Source organism: Mytilus galloprovincialis, chromosome 12 (assembly GCF_965363235.1).
Source record: "Mytilus galloprovincialis chromosome 12, xbMytGall1.hap1.1, whole genome shotgun sequence".
Taxonomy (NCBI): domain Eukaryota; kingdom Metazoa; phylum Mollusca; class Bivalvia; order Mytilida; family Mytilidae; genus Mytilus; species Mytilus galloprovincialis.
Window position 1 is genome coordinate 50,023,829 of NC_134849.1, and position 22,659 is coordinate 50,046,487.

Here is a 22,659-nt window from a genome sequence, read left to right on the forward strand (position 1 = left end):
AAAAAACTAGGGGTGATCTCAGGTGCTCCGGAAGGGTAAGAAGATCCTGCTCCACATGTGGCACCTGTCGTGTTGCTTATGTTATAACAAATCCGGTAAATAGTCTAATTCGGTAGGTCACATCATGAAAGGGAAGGGGATTGAAGTTACGTCATTGCTATTAAATTCCAATTGGCATTTTTTTAATTTCGCATGTTTACTACTCGGTTGATGTCACAGCTGGTGGATTGAAATCAATGACTTTAATGAATACGTATTTTACAAGTTATTTTACACATATGAAATCTGTTTTCTGGGTATGAAAAATAAAATACAGCGCAAATGAAACAGCTTAAATAGAACAATTGACACAAAGGAACTGCTGCCTCACAAGTTCGATAATGAAGACTTCTGTAATAGGTTAAGACATGTATTATTTTGATAGTTTGGAATTTATCTGCTTGTATGAGGATGTGGGTGGTGTTTACAGAATAGAGAATAATGGGGTGGGGTATAAAGAAGAGAGAAAAATGGACCAGAAAAAGGGGAATAATGGACAAAAAAGTATAAAGAATAGAGAAAAATGAAAAAGAATTAAAGAATTCAGATATGAAGGACCCCCACACTCCGCCCATCTATACAGTCTTGTATAGCGACCCCAAATTTGTTGCATCCCAGGTTATTCTCCTGATTGATAGATGTTCCCCATCTTGTATTTTATGTTTGTCCATTTAGGTCGTATTTTGGGGATACTGTATATCAACATTTTATACCTTCTCGTTTCTTCTTGTTCAGTTAGATCAATAATAATTATAGTGTTATTTAAAACTATATGTTTCTGTATTTGCCCTGTTATAGATTCGAAGCTAGCTGCATTGGCACCGAAACTCAAAAAAGTCGACGGCCAATACAGCTGATCGAGAATCTATATATAATAAAGGCTTAAATGATAAACAGGTTGTTCATAACAGTTTTATTGAATGAATTTTATTCTTCTATTAAACTTGAAACAATACAGGAAATCCTATTTTGAACGATTATTTCCTATTCACGATGTATATGTGCCAGTATTGTTGAGATATCTGACTTCCCGTCAAAGAATCTTTGTAGAAAGGGTCTTAGTGAATATAAAAAAGAAGATGTATAGTGATTGCCAATGAGACAACTCTTCACAAGAGAACACAATGATACCATTCTGTTAGCATATTATAACATTAACTGTCTCAAAAAGAACTATATATATTATGCATATTAAAATTATGCCAATTAAAGTATCTAAAAAATACAAGTAGAGCAAATGACTTACCCTCAAATACAACAGTTACAATAAAAAAATGGAAAATGAGGTATGTAAATAAATGAGGATGATTCATAACAGGAATAATATATTTACACGTATTTACATAAGACAAATAACAAAATTAAATCTATCACAAAAATGTATATAACTGGCACCATAAAGAAACATATAGAAATACAAACTCTTTTAAAATACAAGACTTAAATCACTTGAAGTGTATAACTGGCACCATATAGAAACATATAGAAATACAAACTCTTTTAAAATACAAGACTTAGATCAAGTGTGGATCCATTGTAATTGTAACTCCAACCAAAATAGAAAACAATATTCTCACAGAAATGGCAAATCAGGCATAGTTGTATTTAGCGGACGGTAAAACTCGAGTCTTAAATACCTGCTCGCTCAGCCAGCATTACTTTGGTTCCGACAAATCCAGGTTTACAATATCAAAACGACAGTATCGAGGTAAGCTTCGACAAAAATCAAACTGTGGTAGACGTTGGTAAAAAGTAATCCTTTGTCAGTTTAAAAGATGTTCTAAGAGTGTTGCTGCATAATCAGGAATCTTTGTTGAAGGGTAGTTCTAGATGTTCAATGAAAGATTCGGTCAACATTCTTGCTCTTCTGACCTTGAAAAATAAGAAAGATTTATTTTTTTTGGTGGTGAAAGAACGAAAAAAACACATGTGCAAAGAGGTAGAAAATAAGAATGGTTATACATGTACTACGCTAACCTGAATTTATGTTCATTTTCAACCTTGAAGATTGATTAGAACTAGTTATAGGGGATCATGTCTTACTGATGATTTTTAGTGTGTACATTTTTCATTATTAATTACAGTTAGTGCATAAAATAAACATCATAAATAAATTGGTACTTAGGAAGTTATTAAACACTCCTATACGTATAAACTGACAATTTCAGCTATGTTGGTATATTTACAAACGCTTTCTTGCTTATCTTTTGTAATGTATAGGCTACAGGTTTTCCTTATCTGTAAGAGTTTTGTTTTACAAATTAGAAAAAAAAAATGATCACGTGATTGAGCTGTTGAATGGACAGCAAACTGTGTTTTCTCAGTATTTTTAAAGGTTCTTTTGAACCTTCCATCAATATCTAGCTTAACATCCCTTATCATGCTTATGTAATAATATTATCAATATATCAAAATTTACCAGCATTGGTCGACAGGTTTATCAGTAAAATACACAGAAACTGTGGCAGCCATAGCTTCTCGCAAACTGCATGCCGTCCGAAGATCATTATTGCAGATTAAACTTTCTATTTATTTTTTATTTACAAAACAATAAACTTAAACGCAAAAATTGATCAACATTGTCATCTTATGGCAGAAACTCATGATAGGATTTGACTGACGATCTCAGACTTTTTTAACTGGTTTGAACATTGTTTTTCTCGCTTATCTATTTTATATCTAAAGCACATGCAGGGACTCGGTTAGCAGATTAAAATTTTGTAAATCAATGTTTTTAATTTATTTTTTATCATTTCCTGTCTATTTGCATTACTTTATTATGGTATTATAAGGAGTTATCGTTGTGGTAAACGCATCGACCCGGAAGTTTCCGAATGAAAAGAGTTATCTCCCATTTCGTCTATCATATTGAAAACGACATGTTTGCCAGTTACGTTGCTTTCGCCGGGAAATTTGAATATTCTGACACGAATGCAACTGAAGCTACGTAAGGATTCTGTTAATCCACAAATCAAAACTGGCATGTGATAGAAGAATAATTTCGGAAGAAAATGAGTGCTTTTGTAAGGCATATAGAAATTTATTGATATTTTTAATTATTTTTTATCTAAAGTAGGGAAGGCAATTCAAGATGGCAACTTAGATCCCTTTAGGATTTTTAAGTATATGGATATGGATAGTAAACTGCACATTGCCAGAAAACAAAGAAATAGTGATGGCAACGTTAAATACGATAATAAAGTAATGCAAATAGACAGGAAATAATAAAAAATAAATTAAAATCATTGATTTACAAAATTTTAATCTGCTAACCGAGTCCCTGTGATCTGAAGTTCTATCTATCTATGATCTTCAAAAGTAAAAGTAAACAAGCAAATATCGAAAATTACTTCTTATAAGCGTCATATATTTCGACAGATTTCGGTTCACATTGGCCAAATAATTTCAAATGAGAGTTTTTTTTTTGTAAAATGAATTGCGACGACGACGGACAACAAGAGAAGAAACACATAGCTCATTTAACAACTAAGAATTAAGTGAACTAAAGACGAATGACAAACATAAGTCAAAAAACATAATTTATTTCGTTTAACAAATTGGCTACAGAGATATAATTTTACTTATCACATTCAAACTTTGAAATCTATAATTATAAAAAAACTAATCGAAAATGAGTAGACATAAAAACAAAGTTCTTCGTAATCTTAGGCTATGAACCTTTTGCTATATTAATTTCTACTTTGAATTAGTCTCTCAAAATAAAGCCTGCATGAATTTCACTTGCAATAAAACACAAACGACAATATATACTCAAACAATGTTCAAAGGTAAGGTACCTGTTTAAACAACAACAAAGTATTAGCTTAAAACTTAAGAGGACAGATCTAACATAAACAAACATAAAATTACAAAGTTAATAAAAAGTTTCTTTGCTATCCATAAGACTTCATATTACCTGTGAAGAATCATGTGGTGTAGCATCCTGTATTCCACGCTTTGGAGGTAGGTCATCTAAAATATAGAACAAAATATGTCATCTAAAATAAAGAACAATACTTAATGAATGGCTATTATTTATTTTGAATTTTGTTGAACCATAAAATTAATTTTTGACTCTTCACATTGAATAATCCGCGAAGCGGATTATGTAAAATGTGAAGAGTCAAAAATTAATTTTATGGTTCAATAGATTCAAAATAAATTATTGCCATTCATTATAAATAAATTTCTATCAAAAATAAAGCTCAAAGAACTTTTTATATTATTTATATTAACAATAACAACGTACACACATGTTGGCGTATGAATACACAACGTCAGAGTGGGCGTGTCGCCATGAAAATTGACAACATTGAAAATAAAACTAATTATTTTAACCAATCAGAAGACAGTTAATACACCAAATTTATTTATATGTATATGTCATCTAGAAAAGAAAGAACAACGTTTGTCATCTAAAATAAAGAAAAAATATAAGATAAATAAAATAAAGAACAACGTATAACATTTTAGATAAGGAACACGATATGTCATCTTAAATAAAGAACTAGATATGTTATCTTAAATAAAGAACAATACTTGTCATATGAAATAGTGAACAAGATATGTCATCTAAAATAAAGAACAACGTAGGTCATTCAAAAATAAAGAACAAGCTATGTTATCATAATTAACGAACAAGATATGTCATCTAAAATAAAGAACAAGATATGTCATTCAGAAGAAAAACAACGTATGTCATCTTTAAATACAGAACAACGTATGTCCCCTTTAATAAAGACTTAAGATATGTCATTAAGAATAAAGAAGAACATATGTCATCTAAAATGAAGAACAACGTATGTCATCTTTAGTGAGGACAGGATGTGTCATATAATATAAACATGTAATATTATCAACATGTGTAATCTTAAATAAAGAGCAAGGTATGTTTTGTAAAAAAAAGAGAATACAACTTGCAAGATAAGTCTCATCATGTAGACTCACTTTCAAAATAAACATATTATTTCGAGATCTCGCGGTTATGATCTTCAATCTCTTAATTCAATATAGCAAAGACTTTATTAAAAAAAAAATAGACAAAGCACAAAATCACCAATGTTATTGATTGCTATGGTTTATTTCCTTTCGAATGATATGCAGAACATGGGTATTTATTGTAAAGGAACTTGAACTTAAATAACCCGCCATCTAACTCATTATTTCCAAAGAGACACCAATAGATATTGCTACTACCACGAAAAATAGCGTTAAGTAAATATTTGACCGGAAAATTTTTATAGAAATGCTGAAATAAATATTTCAAATTATACATGAAAATAAAGATTGATTCTTACATTTTCACATTATGATAGAGAAAGAATAAAAATATAATATTCATAGGCTTAGGAAGACACAGATTATCCAAAAAAACGTTTACTTAACGTTGTCCCATGTAACAAGTAACATTCAAACTCGGGACATAAAACTCGCACAATTCGCGAAATGTTCACGCAACTCTTCCAAATTTTGCATGAACATTCTATGACGTGATATATTTCAGTATTTGTTAACATGGCTGTCTCCATTTAAAATGTGCATACATATTTTCAAAAGAATATGATGTACGGAAATGTCCCATCGGAAATTAAATTTGGAAACTTCAAACATTTCAGTTCAAAAATAAAATTTTGACAGAAAATTCATTAAATTGTAAGCACAATCGTTTTGTACTAAGTGTAATCTTCCAAAATTCGAATTGAAAAATAAATTGAGCTGCATATTCAATTCAAAACAATAGATTTGCAATGTCTTGCGGAAATGTCCGAGTTAAATTTTCATGCCTTCACCAAACTTTTACGGCCAAAAAACAGAGATTAGATTTCGTGAAGATTATTTTTCGGCTTTGATAACCATACCAATAAAAAGTACTTTTAAAGTTGAAGTTAGTACACCAAATAGCATTAACATTACAGGGTTATTTATAAAAAATACGGATTAATGAAAATGTCTTGCAAGTTTGTCCGTTATCATAATTTGACGTCGCCAGAAGCGTTATGCTAGCTAAAGTGACGGCACAAACTGCATTCGCTTGTTCCTTCCTCCACTAAATATATATGTCCTGCTTTCAACAAAACATTACAAAAATACACATCTATAAGACGATCAAAAAGTAAAAAAACTTCAGTATCATAACTACATGTATAAGCTATTGTATGTTGCTACTTGAATAAAATCATACTCGGGTTGATTAATATATAATGCATCAATATTCCTCAAAAAACACATAATTACTAGCAGTAAAATTGCATTTCCTATGTTAATTATAAAATCATATTGGATTAATTTCTCACGGCATTTAGATTTGTGTGTTATACTTTGCATTTACCAAAAAAGGAAAGCAGGAAGAATTAGATAGTGTGCGTTTTCAATTTAACGTCATTTTTCTGTTACACTAAATGGTAGCAATATCTGACGTAATTTGTACTAATTAATTAATCAACGTCATAGCATTTTTTTGTGATTATTCTTATGTGCATTGTATCTCATGTGACGCAGAAACCTGCGACTGAGGTTTGAAGAAAGAAAAATCAGTTTAAAGTCAAATGTTCTGATTAGCTGTCAATCCAAACTATTTAAGGTAGATGGGGTGTCTAAATTATAATCCATAGAATCTTTTAATACTTTGCTAAAATGTAGTTCATAACCTGCTTGTTTAAAAACATCAATAAAAAGAAAGGGTCACCGGACTTATTTTCACACTACAGGTTGTGCAAAATTGTCAAGATTTTGTATAGATTATGCATGGAAAACCCAATTTTCCGCCATAAAATGCAAACCACACCATAGAATTTTGAGATAAAATATGAGAAGATAGCTCCAATATTATGCTTTCAGATAAGAAAAAGAAAAAATGGGGTCACCGTACTCGTTTTCTTGCTTCATGTAAAAATGGGAAAATTCCTAACACATTCTATTGTAAAAGTAACACTATCTGAATTATCTGCCCTTGCATTTGAGTCGCCTCCCCTTATTTGACAAAGTTGAAAAAAAATTAATCAAACAAAAGAATTCTCTTTTTTGTAAAATACAATCATAAATATGGTCAAACATGGCCTTTTCTATATTATAATGAAAATTCTAACACATGAATTACCTACTACTCTAAAAATTTGCACATTTCATCAAAGATCTAGACCTTGTTTTCTAGTATTTCAACATCCAAGATGGAGGAAGACACCCTATCTACCTTAATAGTTTTATTTTACCAATTACTTTCGAATTAAATCAGAAAACAAACAATTACATGTCTATAAACAATACCAATTAGTAAGTGAAAATATGCGATTGCTATGGAGCATGAAAATTAAAAAATACGTTTGATTTCTTACCGCCTTCAAAAAGATTTGAGTCTTGACTACCCATGTATCCACTGTCCTCTTGTTCTTCCCCATGGCCTGAAAAATGCAACAATTGTTTACAAATGAACATAACATATACCTAATACATATTCATCCTTATTTTTTATGCTATTTAAAACTAGTAATAGTGTTCTATGAGTACTAGAAACTAAGGAGAATATTTCTTTTTATTATGCATTTGTTTGTAAACTGATAAATAAAATTCCGGGATCGAAGAGATGCATTTAAAAGAAATACAATTTCCGATTTGATACAGGGTAGAACATTTATATGCCATCGGTAAACATATAATATATAAAAAACAAAAAACAAAAAAAGCAAAAAAAAAAATCAAAAAAACCACCCCGATACACTTTCATAAATGTTGATGCATTTTGACGATTGACCTTGATGTGCGTTTGTTCCTGTAACACTACCAAGGAAGTTGAACAATGTAATGAACATAATATGACTTAATCATGCAATACATGTACACTGAAATAATAGAAAGGTATGCATGTTTACCGCTTGTCAGAGATCATCTTACAATATGTAGTAAACAATATGAGTATGAATTTTAAGATTTTACGAATACTTCTGAATATTAAGTACCGAATGTAAGTCGGTCGTTTTGTGAATACAGCTTCTTGTTTGATGATAAGTAAGAGATTTAAACAGATTTTGGCCTTCCATATTACTTATAAAACAGAATCAATTTTAACATTTTTTTATTCGAGCGTCACTGATGAGTCTTTTGTAGACGAAACGCGCGTCTGGCGTAAATATAAATTTTCAATCCTGGTATCTATGATGAGTTTATTTACATAACATAAATACGCATTCCAATCTTGTAAAATCAACAGAAAAGAAACAAATATACAGTCTTTCGCCTCTATGTGTATATAACTTAATCTGTAAATCAGTAAAATATACACCAAACTACTTTCAAGCAATTTCAACAAAAACTGAAGATTGAGAAGGCCGAAAAAATCATGGTCGGAATTTTTGTTTAACATTTTTATCAAAGCTGTGTACGTTTAAAACATATTTGTCTTTCCCACTCTTTCACTTCTATAGGCGATGACAATTACTTATTGATATTCGTACAGAAAACAAAAGGTGTTAGTTCCTTGTTTAACCTTCTGTAACCTTTAATTGGTTGACCCGAATACCGGTATTTGACCTGAATTACTATTGGGATATCTCTAGTTTTACTTAGATTGTACTTTTGTTAAATAGGAATATACCATTGTGTCACTGTGACTCAAAAGTGAGGAACCTCAAATGAAATGAAAATTAGAAGGTAATCTGGTTGTACCTCGAACTCGTGTGTGCCTACTGAAGTTAATTCTAAATAAAACTGTTCAAAAATTATATTGTAAGTAGACCGGACGGTATCCATGCTTAATTACGGTCAGCTCCCATATGATGTACAATTCTTCTGAAAAGCAGTGCTTCAGTATTGTTAGTAGTCAACTGACGTATTTATCGGCAAAGATTCATTATATAAAGGTATCAACATGTCCCTAAATCTAAAGTTACAACCAAACCCCAAACCTCAAACCCCAACACCCCGTCAAAATTAACCCATGAAGATTAAGAGTGCTAAAATTATTATTGACTTATATGTTATAATTGTTCACTACAATATTCTGTTTTACTTCCGAACTTATGAGCTCGAGCGTAACTGGAAATGGACATCTTGATAACGGGTGTGTAAAAGGCATTCTTTTTATAACTAATATAAATCTGTATTTCCAATTTTAAAAAAAAGACAACAACCAAAGACTCAACTATTGCATCAGTTTTGATTTGACAATTTTTCATAGTTTAGATCAAAACGCCCATGTGTTTTTGTTGTTGTTAGTTATCTGTGTTTCCTGGCGATCGTCACTTTTTTTCTCATCATTGTTTTGTATCTTCCAAATTCTATTTCCTCGTGCTTATTTGTGTCACTTTCTTTGAAAAATATTCCTTATCAATCTCCGCTGAAGAGTGCATATCCGTTCTGTTTGTATTTAATATGATCATTTTCATTGTTTGAATATCCTAAGTGTTAATGTCTAAATTTGTAATTGTCTTTATCTATATTTTCCAAAATTGTAAAACTGGTTTTTCACTTTAAATTGATTACCATCATTCCGTTCAATATACATGCTTTATAGCTCGCTTTTTCGGTGTGAGCCTAGGCTCCGTGTTGAAGACCTATATTGGTTTTCTTCTATAAATTGTCACTTGAATGGAGTGTTGTCTCATTGGCACTTATACCACATCTTCCTTTATATATGAACTATTTATAAAATAAAACTGTTACACGTTCATGAATAAAATGAGAACACGGGTAAAAGTCAATGAGACAGCAAACCAAAAACAAAAATAACCAGGAAATATCCAGAGGGAAACGTACAGTCTATACAATATTCCAAGCCCTAAATCGTCCCGAGTCTATGATTAATGAATAAAGTAAGGTTAGATTATTGAAGATCTGCAAACAGCACCAACCTAATAGTCTTGTGTTTGATGAATAAGAAATCCGCTATCATAAAAATCTGTTTGACAAATGTTAACCGTTTGAAATCGATGTTTTGGTACGATACAAGTGGTACAATATCCTATGATTGAGGAATAATTTGACTTAAATCCCATGCTTATTGAGATCATCCTCCTAAGTTTGACATCACTGTAACGTGGATTAAAAATCCAAGCTTACCATATATCATATACCATATATCATACAGTTTGAAGTCGAGGGTCACGGATTAAGGAGCGACTAAAAATACATTATATGCTTATTTTCAGTTTTGAAAATTCTATCAAAAAGATATATATGCAGAGAATAAACATTTGGGGCAACAAAACACTACAAAAACAGAAGAAATCCTTACGATTTTTCAAACTGTAAATAATTGAATTGAGGTTTAAAAACGAATAGGTAATAAAACAACAACAGACAAAACTTTCACAGAAAGTGAGTTTATGAAGCTAAAAAGAAAGAATTACAGAAAAACCCCTCAAAACTTGTTACTCTGATACACTATAATCCGTAGAAATATTGATGCAAAACGCCGCATTATATCAACCCGAATCTTATTTCTATATTTATTGCAAAATTAAAAAAATGTGTTGACCAATTTTATTATATTTATATGATATCCCTGTTTTAAATGCTTTAAGTAATGTACATTTTACGTTTATTGAAATCCGAGACTTCACTGCAAACACATGCGCATATAAAAAACTGAAATATGAGGAAAAGTTGTCCCTAGATAGATACATAAGAAGATCTGGTATGATTGCCAATGAGACAACTTTGCATCAACGTATATATTTAATATTAGCATGAACAATTCGAACATCAACTTGTGTATCAGGTTTTGGGTTATGGTAAACTATTGTTGAAAGTGGCACGATCAGTCTTGTGGGTCATTATAGATAGATCGTCATCGAAAGTTGTCTTATTGGAAATCATTCTACATCCCCCTTTTTTTGTATATTAAATGAAACGAATTGCCAATGTTCTGCTGTGAAAGTTATTGGTACAGGACATGTTGTTAATGGATATGGTCGAATAATTTCCTCTATATCAATAAAACTTTCCTTTATGATAAATTATTCATTCAGAAATTATTTGATCTCTTTATCTGTTAACAGACTTCCCTGTTTTCTTCCTTTTAGGAAAATAATATTGTATAAAAAAACTGTTTTTGTGTGATATTTTTTTGGAGTCCTTATAACTGTTATGACATTGTGAGAAAACAGCAACAGTGACACATCGGCAGACAAAGATACAGGTATGGAACTTCTGTAGTGTAATTGTACAATTCTAAGTTACTTAAAATGTAATGGCCGATTTTGATAAGGTGAAAGATGAAATATTATTGTGTATTGAGAGATAACTTCCTGATTGATTCAATTTAAAATTCAAAAGAATGTTTATTTTTAAGTTTGAATTATTGAAGTTTTAAACACTTACGCCCTTTCTTATCCCTCAATAGAGTGGCTGGTCTTAATTGTTCATAGAGATTGTAAAATTCGTCCAATTGATTTTTTAGATGGTCTTTTTCACCACAGAATTTTTCGTCTAGTTGTAAAACTGCCTGGGTTTCTTCTGTAGAATTTTTCTTCTTTAAAAGATCACGAAGATCGACTATACAATGTCCAAGAAGACTGTTCATACTGTGTACCCCCTTGTCAATCTCACAAACGTAATCCGTCGTAGAAGTTGGCTTCGATGTTGCCATCTCGAATTCCTAAATTTGATTGTACATATATTTTCATAACAGGAAGAAAAAGTAAATGAAAGGAGGAAGTATTGGTAGGTAAAATTGTTACCTTTAATAGCTGTATGATGAATAGATTTAAATAGATGTTTTACTATATATGATCACGTGATAGAACGTCACTTCAAGTGTTGCGCTGCATTGTTTTTGAGGTCAAGACTTAGTTCAAATTTCACCATAAATTTTGGCAAAAGTGGTTGCTGTAAGCCATGATATTCATTCAGTACAGAAAACCCCTAAGAAAAAGATTTTTTTTAAAGATTTAACAGGAGAAAGAGTGTATACCAACTCAATTCAATTCAAATAGTTATTGCCAAATAAGCTTTAAATAGAATGTTTGTTAGAACTGCAAAACAAGTATACACTATAAGATCATATAACTGAAAATCCACATATAAAAGTTAAATGAATATTGCATTTCAAAAATTAGATATTCCATGGAATTGTAGTTTCAATTTGATCATAAAAAAAAACAAAAAAAAAAAAAAACCAAACACCTGGATTTATGTGATATCTCCCACTCAGTTACACCGTTTTAATCACTTAATGTTGAGCAGATACATACTAGTGGGGGAAAAAAGGTTTATAACAAGTTAAATTTAACTTTAAAACTTTAAATTTCAATGTGCAAAAATCTGCATTCAGAACAAGTCTGTATTGGAAAAATTGGATTATTTAATAAAAGTGTTATGAACTGGCTGTTTCTGTATTGTCACTGGTATAGATTATCGGTCAGCTGTACCTACGGGTCTCGAGGCCAATACAGCAGACCTTGAATCTATACCAGTGCCAATACAGAAACAGCCAGTAAATAACACTATAATACAATACAATACAATGCAATACAATACAATACAATAAAATACAATACAATACAATACAATACAATACAATGAAATGAAATGAAATGAAATGAAATGAAATGAAATGAAATGAAATGAAATGCAATACAATACAATACAATACAATACAATTATACAACATAATGAAATACAAATACAATACAACATAATACAATAAAATACAATATAATACAGAGTCATGCCATGTCGTACCATACCATATCATAGCATTCAATGCAATGTAATGAAACGCAATACAATAAAAATGAATTGTAATACAATGCAATGCAATACTATAAAATTACAATGCAATGTAATAATATAATATTACAATGCCATGTTATATAATGACCCTATGGTATTATATGTATATTTATGTAATATTTGCCATTATAAATTAACTAAAAAGAAAAAAATATCATTCATTAAAGAATGACCTTTGAATTCAAAATTAACATAAGCGATATGTTTCGTTTTTTCAGATTGATTCAGATTCATAAAACAATTTATTACCTTTTTCTGTATATTGTGAATGTCATTCCTGTTCGATTGAACAGAAGACACACAAAATATTAGATAAATATGTCTAGAAATTCACACCACTTCTCTTACATCGACACAGGGATGAAATGTAAAGTTACACACAGGGGGGTTTGAGGAGTACACATTATATTGTACTTATTTGTTATCATATTTATGAAAAAAGACGTTCGATAAATTTGGGTAACAGAAACACTTGGCTTACTATACGACCATATTACCATTCTTTTATGCCATACTTTACGGTAATGTAGAGACGAAAATAAGCCGACCTACGTAAACGGAATTTTTTAATCTATTCTTGACAAAACATTTCTGAGTATTTGCTATTGTGGTTCTTTTCAGTACAATATCTGTAGAAAAATGAGGATATACTTCAATCTACATCCTGCATTTTTGTTTATTATGAATATATACATGTATATATATATATAATATATATTTCCCTTATTATTTTCATTTATTTTTCTATTTTCAAAAATGTCTATTGACAACCATTATCATTATCGTTTAGATGTTATAATAAGTGTTTTTTCCTGTTTTTCAAAAACATTAATTATTCCTAAATTCAGAAATTAACCTTGAAGTTTAGTATTATTAGTTTTATTATTGTCATTTAATTGATATTGATAATTTCCTATTAAACCCCTTTGTTATGATTTATATTTACTTTGATAAATTAATAAGTTTTCTTCAAACGCATTTTATGTTATAAGTATAAAGTCAAATATGGGATAGCTGAAAGGGGCACTAGCTGTCAAATTCATGGTCACCGATTTGACAAAAGTCCCATATTTTATTTATAACAATGTAAAACATTCATCCAAACTATAAAAAGTCTAAACTAAACAATCTGCAGAGCATAGGGTCGATAATACATAGTTTCGTTTTCATGTGTATTTTCGTCTAGACTTCATCTAATTAACTATCGAGTTCACCTCAGATGACCATATAAGCGATGTAAACATAAATATAGATATAAATAGATTACGCTAACTCGTGCAATTGGGTTTTTATAGGTCTGTTTAATTTAATTCTATAGATTAAACATACAGGTTTCTCGTCGTTTTTAACTGTATAAGAAAGTTTATAATGGATTGAATCAATCATCAAATGCTTTACCTTTGTTTCACTTTCAATGTTGACATTCTTTTCCTTTAAATAACCAGTACACGTACAATGCATGCGTTATCCATCTCTAGTTAAGGGTTAAATTGATGTTCACATGAAAACGGATTTAATGAGGTCGAATTATTCACTTGCAAGTGAATAATTCATTATCAATATTATTTAGCTCAATTTGACAAAATTTAACCATTTTGGCTGCTAAAAGCGTATTATTATTTCACTATTTCACTTTCATTATTGATTGAACAAAAACAAATTATTCTTTAGATTTTTATATTTCTCTTAGCTAGTGCCCCTTTAAAGGCGGGAAACATCCGACGGCAAACATTACACTTATATTCAGGACAATAACATATTACAGGTTGTGGATGCCATGGGTTTTACAGAACAGAGAGTAATGGACAAAAAACAATTATATATCGAGAAAAATGGACACAAAAAGAAAAGAGAATAAAGGGGTGCTAAAACATAAAGAATAACTTTTAAAAAAATGATGAATTCCGTTTAAAATATACAAATTACAGAAAAGAACAATGTTTGAATACAATTATCTAGTAATAATAGAAGAAAATCATGTTTAAAGTTTACTGTTAAACAATAATGAGCGAAAGAATACAGAAATGAAGGACCCCTATCCACACCCTCATACAGAGATAATTCTACAAAAGTGCTGTTTTCGTAATGCTCGCTGGTAAAAATTTGTGTCTATAAATTTTGTTACTACATTATGACTAATTATACTCTTTATTTAATGGCTTGGAAATAAAGACGACATCGATTTATATTATATTATGTCATTACATTTTTTTATAAACTTTTTCGATTTAATCACAAAATGGGTGCACTTGATACAAAACGGAACTCACAACAGCGCTTGATTACATGAAATACATTATATTAATTTACTACTTTGGACACATCCTCTCAAAAATATTTTGTTCAGTGCTGTGATAATTGAGAAAATTACTTCTTAATTGACATAGCTCTTGGTAAGGATGATTGCCAGGTTGACCTAAAATATTCATTCATACAATTTTTACATCTATCATATTAATTTTTTTTTTTTATCAAAACCAATTTTATTCTGTACTAAACCAGAAGGAACATATCTTACATCGATCGATTAGAAAATGATCTTAGTAAATGTAATGGATGCTAACTTGACAAAATTCGTTAATTCCCATTAAAGGAAAATCCCGCCTTTTTCTTTGTTTGTCATTTATCAGCTATTTTAACAATCATTTTATTTTATTTTAAAATGGTTTTTATTTTAAATAACCCCCTTTTAAAAGAGCCATATGAATATATTCTCTTCTTCAAACACACATCATATATTTGATTAAATAATATTGTTATATATAGCGAATGCATCTTTATTGCAAAATCCTATTTAGTCTACTTTATACTATTAAAATTTGCACATCGTTTCAACAGCCTACCTCTTACGGTAAAAGACCGCAGAAAAACATATCAATCGCAAACGATTCTTTCTAACTACAATCCAACGCCAGTCTTTCTTCTTGTTCAAGAATGCGACGTTTTAGGTAGAGGAAAAAAAATGCCGTGCAGTTTTAAATTCTTATGTTTTATTAAGACAGACGTCAAAATACGGATTTACCGGAATAAATACATTAAAGACATTCATTGTCAGCTAGTATGTAAAGTCTTTGTGTTGAGCATCAACAGTGGCTGTATTAGGCTGTATTAGGCTAAATATTTAGGAAGTTTTGGTTCTCAATGCTCTTAAACTTCGTACTTTATTTGGCCTTTTAAACTTTTTTGGATTCGAGCGTCTGATGAGTCTGTTGTAGACGAAACGAGCGTGTGGCGCAATTACAAAATTTGAATCCTGGTACAAATGTATCTATGATGAGTTTATTTGTAGTAGAACGACATTAAGAAATACTCAGACCAAGTTTGATTTAAATGCGCCAATACGAAATATATTTTCAAATAAAGATACATACTGTTTACTGTAGTTACATGTGCAGTACACTTAAATGTATACGAAATCTGACAAAATTGCACGTGACCCAATAGACCAATGCTCTCATTTTTATAGAAGAATTTTGTTGTTATTGGATTTTTTTCAATAATTCCAAAGAAGAAAGAGATAGAAATCAAATGCAAATACAGTATATGGCTCTGCAAGCAATTATCTTCTGCCTGGAAACAGCATGTATGATGTCTAAAATAAACTTGTTGTAGTAACTCTTAACAGTTGAAATAAATAACTATCGATTATGTTTTAATTAACTATTAATATCTGACAGAATTTAATTTAGGGTAATAAAAGCAATGGAAGTTGATGAGGACGTGTTCTAGATTAAAGTAAAATATAACAACGCAAAGAGGAAACTTCATTAAGGAGACATACCTTCCAGCAGAACGACATTAACAAATACTCAGACCAATTTTGATATGGATGCGCTAATAGGAAATTAATGTGCTAATAAAAATACATATTGAATGCTATCAAAGTCAGTCGCTAGCTGATATATTTCGTGTTTCGAAAAATGGACGACGAACCATTTCATATAATTATTATTATCGTAACTATTGTTGTAACTTGAATTTATGATACGAGCATTATTGTAACTGCTATCAGAATCAGAATCCTTTGGTTTAAATATCACTACGTTCTATTGTAAGACGGCTGATTGTTTCACAGACTTTGATTTGTTTTCTTTTGTGATATATACAAATTAAAGTTAAGAATTCCTAGAGAGATAACATGACAATAGAACATACGAATTTGTCCGTAATTAGTATTGATCAGAGATTAAAACGGACGTCACAATTACGGATTTACCGGAATAAATACATTAAAGACATTCATTGTCAGCTAGTATGTAAGTCTTTGTGTTAAGCATCAACAGTAGCAATATAATTGATATGTTACCGGGAAATATTCTACCAGAAAACAATGTATCAATTTTGTCATAGACAGATACTTTGCATTTTCGAATTACAGTGAAGAGTGACAACGAATATGAAATTATTCAACGCATAACTATGGCTTATAGCAGGAAATACTTGGCAACATAATTCAAGACCGTTTATTTCTTTAAACATTATATATACTGAGATACTATTACATTTCCGAATAAAATTGTGTAACAATTTGAAAACGATGACATCAGTCGAACCAATTTGTTCTAGGACGCAATTGGAACCTATGTCATGGAATGGGTTTAGAAACCAACAAACGGAAATTCAGTATCATGTCTTCAAATGGTTCGTATACAGAAGACTCTCTAAATGTCTCATCTTTGTCGGAATTGTATTTAACATCGTACAGATTGTAACATTAATCATCTGGGACTCGTCATCAATGACAACTATAACTGTGCTATGCATATGTTTATTAGTTTTCGTAGCATTTTATCTAACATCAATGATAAGACAAATTCAAGACAACTATTGTAAATATATAATCATTGGAGTAATAATACTCGAGACCACTGAATTCTACATCTTTGACAACAATTATTGTGATTATTGGCCAACGACATTAGTATTTCTAATGTTTGGTTGCCTTCCTCATCGTTTGAGATATCGGTTCATCTTTGCAGTGACGATAATTTTGCCAAAAATTGTTTTTACTAGGGATACATCACAGTACGAGGAACTTAACGGATCAATATTACAAAAGGTAAGCGAAGTGTGTTCATTCGTTTATTTCTTATTCTATATCTCAAAAGTCAATTGATATTTTCAATAAGTAGATGTGCAGGTATAATTGTTCGTGCCCACAAGAATCCGATTGACCGAAATGTTTTTTGTTCTGTCTCTAATTTGTAAGGCTAGATAGAAGCTATTATAAAACGCTATTATCCAAAGATGCTTTGAAGATTTTGCTTGTAGTGAAATCGCAGAAGCGCGAAACTTATGCATAGTATTTCCGGTGTTGGCGGGTCAACAATGATAGTGTCAAAGTTTGTAATTAAATCGCATAGGCGAGACATGTCTCTGTTAGAATTTTTGAAGAATTAATTGTAAATAAATTCAACATTTTCAATAAAATAGCGCTTAAGGTAAACACCTGAAAAGAGATCGAAAAAATCGAGATACCCAAGGAAAACAAAGTTAAGAATATGTGAATTGTTTCATCGATTTGACATATCAGAAACTGATCAAAATTTTTTTCATCCATTTCCTGACAACTGAGACACGAAGGAAATTAACAAAGATGTGTTTTATGTACGATTTCAGTTGATAAATATAGAAACTAAATATAAATGAATGCATCACGTTTCTTTAAGTAAACATTCTAGACAATTGAACATTTATATCCTCATTATTTACACAGCGAATATGCAGTATTTCTCATCATTTACACAGCGAATATGCAGTATTTCTCATCATTTACACAGCGAATATGCAGTATTTCTCATCATATACATAGCGAATATGCAGTATTTCTTATCATTTATCTTTTTTTTTAATCATGTGTATGAAATTGTTAAATCTATATACACATATCCCTATTTTCAATTGTAATGTAAAATTTCCTAGATTTATTGAGAAATTAGTAAACATGCACAAAAAAATGACGAATAGAGAGAACTTAACCTAGATTGTGTTTAATGTATCATTATAAATATTGTACAATATATGGAAAGAAAAATATATAGTTGGATATTTAAAAGAATTGTCACTTTAAGCATTTCAATACACCAACGTTATGCATGAAACGAAAAAAGGTCATAAAAATATAGAGGAACACTTTTTTTTAACATTGTTTACAACAATACACACAGTTTTGTTACGTTTAAATCTACGAAAAACAACACAGATTTGATTTGTTTTCCCAAAAGAAGGGGATAAAATAAATTTTGCCTAATCAATATGCCTCTAGAATATTTATTGCACTCGTATAAAAACTGAACTTATGTTCGTACCACGCAAGCACCTAATCATTTATTTCTAAAATATATTTTACAGAAACCATTGTTGAATTTAAGGGCAAAACATAAATTTCAAACAGAATTTGTTTTCCTTCCTCCTTCTTAATCTTGTTTTCCGTCAAAGTTAAAATAATGCCATACCCTATTAAATTAATTGGTTCTTCCTAAAGAATATTAATGCATCATTGTTGTCATGTTTTGCGTCTCATGACTATTTAGATTCAAACGCATACATATTTATCGTATTATTTTTCTTAACTATGTATAAACTTTATGATCAAATTTTCTTTCAGAGAATCGAACTTACAGATTTGTCCCACCGCTTTTCATCCGACAAAAATCAAACTTACAGATTTGTCCCACCCTTTCAACATCCGACAACAATCAAACTTACAGATTTGTCCCACCCCATTCAACATCCGACAAAAATCAAACTTACAGATTTGTCCCTCCCCTTTCAACATCCGACAACAATCAAACTTACAGATTTGTCCCACCTCTTTCAACATCCGACAACAATCAAACTTACAAATTTGTCCCACCCCTTTCAACATCCGACAAAAGTCAAACTTACAGATTTGTCCCACCCCTTTCAACATCCGACAACAATCAACCTTACAGATTTGTCCCACCCCTTTCAACATTCGACAACAATCAAACTTATAGATTTGTCCCACCCCTTTCAACATTCGACAACAATCAAACTTACAGATTTGTCCCACCCCTTTCAACATCCGACAACAATCAAACTTACAGATTTGTCCCACCCCTTTCAATATTCGACAACAATCAAACTTACAGATTTGTCCCACCCCTTTCAACATCCGACAACAATCAAACTTACAGATTTGTCCCACCCCTTTCAACATCCGACAACAATCAAACTTACAGATTTGTCCCACCCCTTTCAATATTCGACAACAATCAAACTTACAGATTTGTCCCACCCCTTTCAACATCCGACAACAATCAAACTTACAGATTTGTCCCACCCCTTTCAACATCCGACAACAATCAAACTTACAGATTTGTCCCACCCCTTTCAACATCCGACAACAATCTAAACACATCCAATTGACTAAGAGAAAAAAAACATTACCTTTTGCTATATCAAAATATGATTTAAGTATTGAAAAGATGTTAGACCATAAGTGTACGACCGTTGGTTTTCTTGTTTAAAATGTTTTATATGTTTTTGTATCATGGTCTTTAATAGCTTTCTAAACGATTTTGCTCATTGATGACCTGTAAATGCTTACATCTACGTTATTTAGTTTTCAGTGGATACTTGTCTCATTAGTTTTCATACCACATATTCTCATATTTTTTTATATTTCCTTCCTCATTTATTTTGATTAAGTATGGCATTATTAACTTTCTGTTGAATTAGCGTTTATCTTATTTTATTCATATTTATTGAGAACTTCATAAAAAGAAAACAGTTTATGGTTATATTATTTCCAGATTATCCTATTTTTCCTGCTCACGATACCAATATTTCTACTAGGATTTTCCATGAATTTACACCTAGATACAGATCTGAGAAAGTCGTTTTCAACTCAAAACATTGCGAAGAAAGAAACAGAAAACTCAGTAAACATTTTAATAGAGCAGGTATAAATCATAAACAAGAATGGCATGTTATTTAAGTTGCATTATATGAGTATTTGAATTCTGTCGTGATTTAAATAAGATTTTTCGCAATATTCCCAGTTACACTCACAAAATATTGTTTGCATATATACTATGTCAGTCTATCTGGACCATGTGTGCACCATGTTCTAAACTGGGGTTCCAATCAGATGTCCCGATTCAAAATCATTGATCGAAAAAAAACCTCCCCTGAACCCACTACAAGAACCGTCATTACACATGTTACAGAGGAACGCAAAAACAAATAATATAAAAGTCGACTCAACATGCAAACCTCAGAATAACGACGAACATATATCTTCAACGAGGCATAACACAGGATATCAATAACAGTTACCTAAAACCGTTGTCAGAAACTATTTAATGTAATGACTTCATAGTTTCTCAGTAGCTTGAAATTATGCGTTGTAATGTTAAACACTTTTTAGATCTGACAGACAGCTTTCTGTGATTCAAAATTTAGTATTTGAGTAGAAGTATGCGTAGCAACGCAAAATGTGCAACTTCTTATATATAACGCTATGCTCTTTTAAAATGTTTGGGTGCTTAATGGTCATATCGGTCATACTATCTGTCACAAATCAATTTTAATTTTCTTCTTCATAGTTCTGAACCTGGATATGTTACTCCATTTTAGGACGACCTTAAGAGCTTATTCATTCAAGTCATAAATAGATATAGCAGATAACTGAAAAAATCCTCTCTGCACGTGTTATTTGTTCATTGTATATTATGTCATATATGTATGCTCAATTTTATCTCGAATGCATTGCAGGAAAAAACTCTTCTTAACCGAATGCCATTCCCATTAGCTTCAATTCTGCTCCAGGACATTAAATCAGATGGTAAACAGGACGAAATCGAAAAGAAAATGTACACTTGTTGCCTCAAAAACGTTAGGTAACAGTTACAGAGTATATAGATGGTGGTATCCACCACATATATTTACTTGACTTAGTACAATTTTGTCATGTAACAACATTTAATCAGAAATTATTCTTTTACAATTCGGTTAGGTACGATAACAGAAGACAATATTAATAAAAAAATATTTATATAAAAATTAATAAAAGAAACCCCAACAGATGTAAATCGAGATTAAGAAGAATAAAATGTAGAATGCAGCTCCCAGAAAAAATCAAATTATACTAAATATATTATTCGTTGATGTGTATCATCTTCTGATGTTAGATATTGACATATGTATAATGCTTACAGTGGGAACAAGACTGAGATTAGATAATTTAAGTGACAATTACACGGTACATTTCTGTTTTGCTGAAGTAGATACTTTGTTATTTGGTAAATATATTACTTCGTAAAATGTTAATTACGGACCGCTATTATTTTGTATTTATGGAACAACACTTCAACGATTACTGCTGAGATTTTCATACAGTTAATTTTAATATGTAGGTCGAATCTATGTAATCAATGTTTTATTTAGTATTTCAGTGATTCAGATGGTGATGTTGGACGACTTATTAGCAACTAACGAAATGTCACCATTCACGGCCTTACAAGAGATATTAGATTCTATAGAAATATTGTCAAAGGTGTGCGTAGACATAATTATATATTTCACTACAAAAGTCTAAAAGTCTGAAAAGATCAGTTTTTGTCTTAATTTGCATGAACTTTTTACTCGATATTCACCAAAAGTATGACTTGTGTCTTAATTTTTCTTGACAAATTGTCATTTATATTAAATTTGTATTAAATTTACTCGACATATTCTCGACATTCTGAATATTGTCTTAAAATTTCTTGACAAATTCTTGACATTTGAATACTGTCTTGAAATTTCTTGACATATTCTTGACAATCTTATTTTTTATCAGTATGGCTTGAAATATTCTGAACATTTTGAATTGTGTCTAAAATTTACTTGACAGTTCTGAGCTCTACAAATCATGACCAATATACA

The 22,659-nt window shown here is 30.6% G+C and overlaps 2 protein-coding genes across 4 annotated transcripts in view; one reads left to right on the top strand and one right to left on the bottom strand.

The window, feature by feature from the left end:
* Nucleotides 1-1,204: 1,204 nt before the first annotated feature.
* LOC143054110 (uncharacterized) lies at nt 1,205-11,706 on the bottom strand. The gene is made up of 4 exons (XM_076227011.1): nt 11,353-11,706; nt 7,371-7,436; nt 3,956-4,011; nt 1,205-1,911 (listed from the first exon to the last, which is right to left on the bottom strand). Exons 1-4 carry the CDS (start codon nt 11,618-11,620, stop codon nt 1,840-1,842), a joined length of 462 nt encoding a protein of 153 aa, XP_076083126.1. The 5' UTR covers nt 11,621-11,706; the 3' UTR covers nt 1,205-1,839.
* The window catches only part of LOC143054108 (uncharacterized), a 33,817-nt gene continuing 22,187 nt past the window's right edge, over nt 11,030-22,659 (top strand). For all 3 annotated transcript variants that reach the window (XM_076227007.1, XM_076227009.1, XM_076227008.1), the window contains exons 1-5: nt 11,030-11,170; nt 16,455-17,824; nt 20,544-20,693; nt 21,508-21,632; nt 22,180-22,288. In XM_076227007.1, the coding sequence (XP_076083122.1) occupies nt 17,303-17,824; nt 20,544-20,693; nt 21,508-21,632; nt 22,180-22,288 (906 nt within the window). In that variant the 5' untranslated portion in view covers nt 11,030-11,170; nt 16,455-17,302. The remainder of the gene's footprint in view (nt 11,171-16,454; nt 17,825-20,543; nt 20,694-21,507; nt 21,633-22,179; nt 22,289-22,659) is intronic.